Source organism: Dichotomopilus funicola (assembly GCF_033296635.1).
Source record: "Dichotomopilus funicola strain CBS 141.50 unplaced genomic scaffold C8A04scaffold_171, whole genome shotgun sequence".
Taxonomy (NCBI): Eukaryota; Fungi; Ascomycota; class Sordariomycetes; order Sordariales; family Chaetomiaceae; genus Dichotomopilus; species Dichotomopilus funicola.
Genome location: NW_026944192.1, coordinates 1 through 4725, shown reverse-complemented (window position 1 = coordinate 4725; position 4725 = coordinate 1). Strand labels below are relative to the sequence as shown.

At 60.3% G+C, this 4725-nt stretch overlaps 3 protein-coding genes across 3 annotated transcripts; 1 reads left to right on the top strand and 2 right to left on the bottom strand.

Moving 5' to 3' along the window:
* Positions 1 to 84: 84 nt before the first annotated feature.
* On the bottom strand, positions 85 to 2676 carry C8A04DRAFT_33490 (MCM2/3/5 family-domain-containing protein; the record flags this gene model as incomplete). Its single annotated transcript, XM_062782485.1, has 2 exons — positions 85 to 2231; positions 2328 to 2676. Coding segments are annotated over 2 exons (2496 nt in total), but the record flags the coding sequence as incomplete, so codon positions are not given.
* Positions 2677 to 3226: 550 nt separating this feature from the next.
* Positions 3227 to 4014, top strand: C8A04DRAFT_33489 (putative coatomer subunit zeta; the record flags this gene model as incomplete). Its single annotated transcript, XM_062782484.1, has 3 exons — positions 3227 to 3266; positions 3380 to 3460; positions 3533 to 4014. The coding sequence occupies 3 exons, from the start codon at positions 3227 to 3229 to the stop codon at positions 4012 to 4014; spliced, it is 603 nt and encodes a 200-aa protein (XP_062632426.1).
* A 133-nt stretch (positions 4015 to 4147) lies between these two features.
* C8A04DRAFT_16202 (putative GTP-binding controlling metal-binding domain-containing protein) lies at positions 4148 to 4636 on the bottom strand (the record flags this gene model as incomplete). The annotated part of the gene is made up of 1 exon (XM_062778765.1): positions 4148 to 4636. A coding segment is annotated over one exon (489 nt), but the record flags the coding sequence as incomplete, so codon positions are not given.
* Between the last annotated feature and the right edge of the window lie 89 nt (positions 4637 to 4725).

The window sequence follows — 4725 nt, the reverse complement described above, 5'->3', positions numbered from 1 at the left end:
AGAGAGAGGGAGAGAGAGGGAGAGAGAGGGAGAGAGAGGGAGAGAGAGGGAGAGAGAGGGAGAGACAGTGGGGGGGGGGCTTACGAGAATGTCATTGTTGCTCTGGGCAGACTCAGGTTTATCCTCAAGATACATCGACAGCAAATGGCGCGCCAGACGCTGATCCGTCTTCTCATCCACCCGGTCCAAGATCAGATACACCAGATCAAACCGCGACAGCAGCGTCGGCGGTAAATCAATGTTCTGCGGCACGGACAAGTCCGGATTATACCGGCTCCCAATAGGGTTGGCCGAAGCCAAGATACTCGTGCGCGCGTTGAGCGTGGTGATGATACCCGCTTTAGCGACCGACACGGTCTGCTGTTCCATAACCTCGTGCAGCACCGACCGCGTGGAGTCGTTCATCTTGTCGAACTCGTCGATGCAGCAGACGCCGCCGTCCGACAAGACAAGGGCGCCGGATTCGAGCACGAGTTGCCGGGTTTCCGGGTCGCGCGTGACATAGGCTGTGAGACCGACCGCGGAAGACCCCTTGCCGCTGGTGTAGACGCCGCGAGGCGCGATGCGGTGGATGTAGGAGAGCATTTGGGATTTGGCCGTCGACGGGTCGCCGCAGAGGAGAACGTTGATGTCGCCGCGGTAGCGGGGGCTGGCGCCCTTTTCGAAGGTTTTGTTGGTGCCGCCGAAGAGCTGGAGGAGGATGCCCTTTTTGACGTCGTCCATTTCGTGTAGGGACGGTGCGAGAGAGCGGGCGAGGAGTTCGTAGATGTCTGGTCGCGCGGCCGTGGCGCGGATCTTCTCCTCTTCCTCGGCGGACACTTTCTTGACTTCGTCTAGGCTCTGGCCGCTGACGTGGGCTTCTTCTTCCTCGGCCAGGTCCAAAGTGGACGGGTCGATGCCCATGCGCTTCTTGTCGACCTTTTGCACGTGGACGACATCGACGTAGGTCTTGTGCACGCTCTTGACGGTCCGCATCCGCGGGTTCACACGCACGGGAGTGACCTTGTAGATACCCGTGAGCTCGACGCGGTCACCGGCCTTGCAGAAGTCGACCAGCTCGTTGTAGACGCACACCGACACTGAGTGCGGGGTCTGGCCGGCGGGCACGGCGTCGGGGGTTTCTTGGAGTTTGATGACCTGCTTGTCCTCGAACAGGCAGCGGTTGTGGATGATTTGCATCGAGTTCTTTTGCTTGCAGCGGGCGCGGGGGCATTCGGTGGGCTCGCGGATCTTGCCGCGGTCTAGTTCGACCGAGACGGAGTGGCCGCAGGTGCCGCACTTGAAGAAGGCCGACTTCATGTCTGGGATCACGGGCGTCGCGCGGATGACGAGGCCCTTGATGGAGATGAGCTTGTCCATGTCGGAGGGGTTGAGGTCGCGCAGGTTGATGGACTTGTCGGTGCCCCAGGGCCGGACCAGGTACTGCTGCTTGATGACCTGGTCCTCGAGCGTGAGCTGCTCGCGCTGCGAGGGCCGGGGGGTTGACGGTTCCTCGGGCCGGTCCGAGCTGGGGAAGGCGATCTCGGAGCTCTGCGAGGCCTGCGGTGGTGCACCGGTCCCCGCGGTGTTGTGGGAGGCGGCCCTTTGGCTCGCCATCTCGGCCTGTGCAAGCTCGATCATGCAGTCGTGGACACACTGATCCATGACGGGGATGATTTCGGTCGGGTATGCCTGGGCCTGATGCCACAGCTTAACGGTGCGCGGGTACGCCTTGAGGTCGCGTAGGTCGAGGTACAGCTTGTTGGTGCCGAGCAGCAGCATGTTCTCCATGGCCTCCCAGTATGGCTTCGCCTCGGCCTCGGGCTCCCCGTTCGTGTCGGCCTCGGTCGCGCCATCGGCCCACATCCGGTATTTCCGTGTGAAGTTCTTGAGGAAGTCCCGGAACGACGCGAACGAGTCTTCCAGCGAGACAGTCGTACCCCACACGAGACTCTGGCTCGGGCCGCCGAGCGCATCGGCTTCCGAGGTGTGGGGGTTGTTGTTTGCAAACGAGGCGGCATCCGATCCAAGCGTCGAGCCGTCCCGAATTACCCGGCCGGTGTCGTCGAGGAGAATCCGACGCGGGACCTGGGGCGTCCGGACGACATCTGGGTTGATATCACCGCGGTGGGACCTGGTGGTGGATCGCTGTGAACCCACAAACAGGGCGCTGCTGTCGCTGCGGAGATCGGACTGCTGGGTGAGCTGGTGGCCGGGGCTGGAGCTGGGGTCGTAGCGGATCGGAGAGGAGTCTATGTCTCTATTAGTATCTCATAAGGCATTGAGTACTCGGTACTCGTTGAAAGGAAAAACCGGAAAAAAAAGGGGGGAGGGGGGGAAGCACTCACCGCCGATAAGGCGAGCACTCGCGCGCGGCGTCCGTTCCCCAGCACTCTGCGTCTCAGTCTGCTGGCGCAACGGCGAGCTGGGAGCATTCGCAGCAGTACTCTGGCTGTTGCTCATCTGGCGTAGCGGGGACGAGGGCGCGGCTGGATTGGCCGGGGACGACTGATAGAACAGCGGGCTCGAAGCCAGCTGCGATGCCCTCGTCTGGCGGGGGGTTCTCGCGGCGGCGGCGGCATTGGGATTCGGGTTGGAGGGGCCGGCTGCGGGGCTGCTCTGTTGCTGCTGCGAACTGCGCGTGGCTCGGCCTGGTGTGGCCGAACTGCGCGTTGATCGTTTGGATGGGGATGACATGGTGATTTTGTCTCTCCGACCGTTGACCGATTATAAAAGGTTGAGGGACAACAACCAGGGGAATCACCGCGCGGGGAAACTGGGATGCGGTGAAATGACGACGGTGGTGTTGTGGTGAGAAACAGGGGACGAACAATACGCAAAGGTGGGACGCCGAGTTGGGCAGCCGAGAGGGGTGTTGAATGCAACAGCTGCAGACAAAAAACGGACACCCGATACGCGAAACTACGCGTTACTGTCGACCACTTAACGCGTCGACAGGGGGGTTTCGCGTGCATCCCATTTAAACCCCTGTAGGGTACGTACCGCAGGGGACAGGATGAAAATGTGGGGCAGTTCTTGGTCAAGCCACATCACAACCCCACAACAGGCGCTGCAGCAAGCACTGCGAAGAGCGACTCAAGCAAGCAAGCGACTACGAAACTACAAGCGACGACGATATTGCGCACGAGGCCACCAAGATTGGCTAGCATTGAGCCCGCTCCCATTGCGACAACAAGAGAAACAACCGAGGAGACGAGGGTTCTGAGGGCGACACAACGCCGCCAAGATGTCGCCAGGAATGTCGCTGTATAGCGTCAATGCTATCTGTACGTCCTGTTCTCGAGTTTCTGGTCCTTGTCTAGATCAATCTGACAAGGAATGATCTTATGGCTGGATCATGAACGGCATGTGGCCATAGAGCTCGCGCTGACAACGACAGTAATCCTATCGAGCGAGGACGGCTCGCGGATATTCACAAAATACTACACCCCGCCGCACCAGACCGCATCGAACCCCTCCGGTACGAGATCTTGAGAGTTCCGTTTCCGTTTACAAGACACAGCGTCATGACATTAGATACTGACCCGTCCAGCCCCCTCCGCCTCGTCGAGCCCCTACCCCGACAAGACCGCGCAAACCCGCTTCGAAAAAGGCCTCCTCGCCAAAACCGCCAAACAAACCGGCGACATCCTCCTCTACGACAACCGCATCGTCCTCTACAAGATGGAGTCCGACGTAGCCCTGTACATCGTTGGCAGCGTCGACGAAAACGAGATCCTGCTGTACAACGTGCTGCTGGCCCTGCGCGACAGCCTGCACCTGCTGTTCAAGCAGTCGGTGGACAAGCGCACGGTGGTCGAGAACTATGATTTGGTCTCGCTGGCGGTGGACGAGATTTGCGATGATGGCGTGGTGTTGGAGACGGATCCGACGATTATTGTGCAGCGGTGCAGTAAGGCGCCGTCGCAGGATGTGAACCTGAGCCGGATTGATCCGTTTAGCGAGCAGGGCGTGAATAACCTGGCGCAGCTGGGTAAGGCGAAGTTGACGGATTGGTTGCGGCAGGGGTTGTGATTTTCTAGGGGGTAGCCAGGGAGAAAAGGAAAAGGGGGGGGTATGATAAAATGTTAGATCTGTGAGAACGTTTCATGTGTGTTGTGTGTGTGTGCTGTTTGTATCCCCTGTGTCTATGCTACGTTCAGTCGATCTAAACCCTAATCTCCGACGCGGCCTTCCGCAACCGGTTCATAACCGCCGCAGCCATATCATCCCCATCGCCAACCCCCTCGACTAGAATCACATCCGCCCCCAGCCGGTCGAGTTCCCGCAACGCCGCAAACAACCCGTGCGCCACGCCCTTGATGTCCTTGCCAAGGTCCACATCCAACAACGTGCCCGTTTCTGTGGTCCCGTCCTCTGCTAGCAAAGCCCCTTTCCTCACGACTAGCTCTGTCTTTGCATCTTTCACTTCCCCGGCAACCTCACCTGGGTTACCATGTCGCAATCCCGCAGCAACTTCCCACCTCACCGTCCGAATCACACCGACCGTCTTGCCCTCCAGTTCTATCCCCTCCATCATCCCTTTCCCCTCTCCCTTTCCCTCTCTCGGTTTACCCCCCTCAAACAAAACAACCCTCGCCCTCGGACTATAATGCTTATACTTCATCCCCGGCGCCCTCGGCACCTCCCCCCCTTTTCCATTATCCCCCCCCCCCCCCCCCCCCCCCCCCACACCCCCCCCCCCCCCCCCCCCCCCCCCCCCCCCCCCCCCCCCCCCCCCCCCCC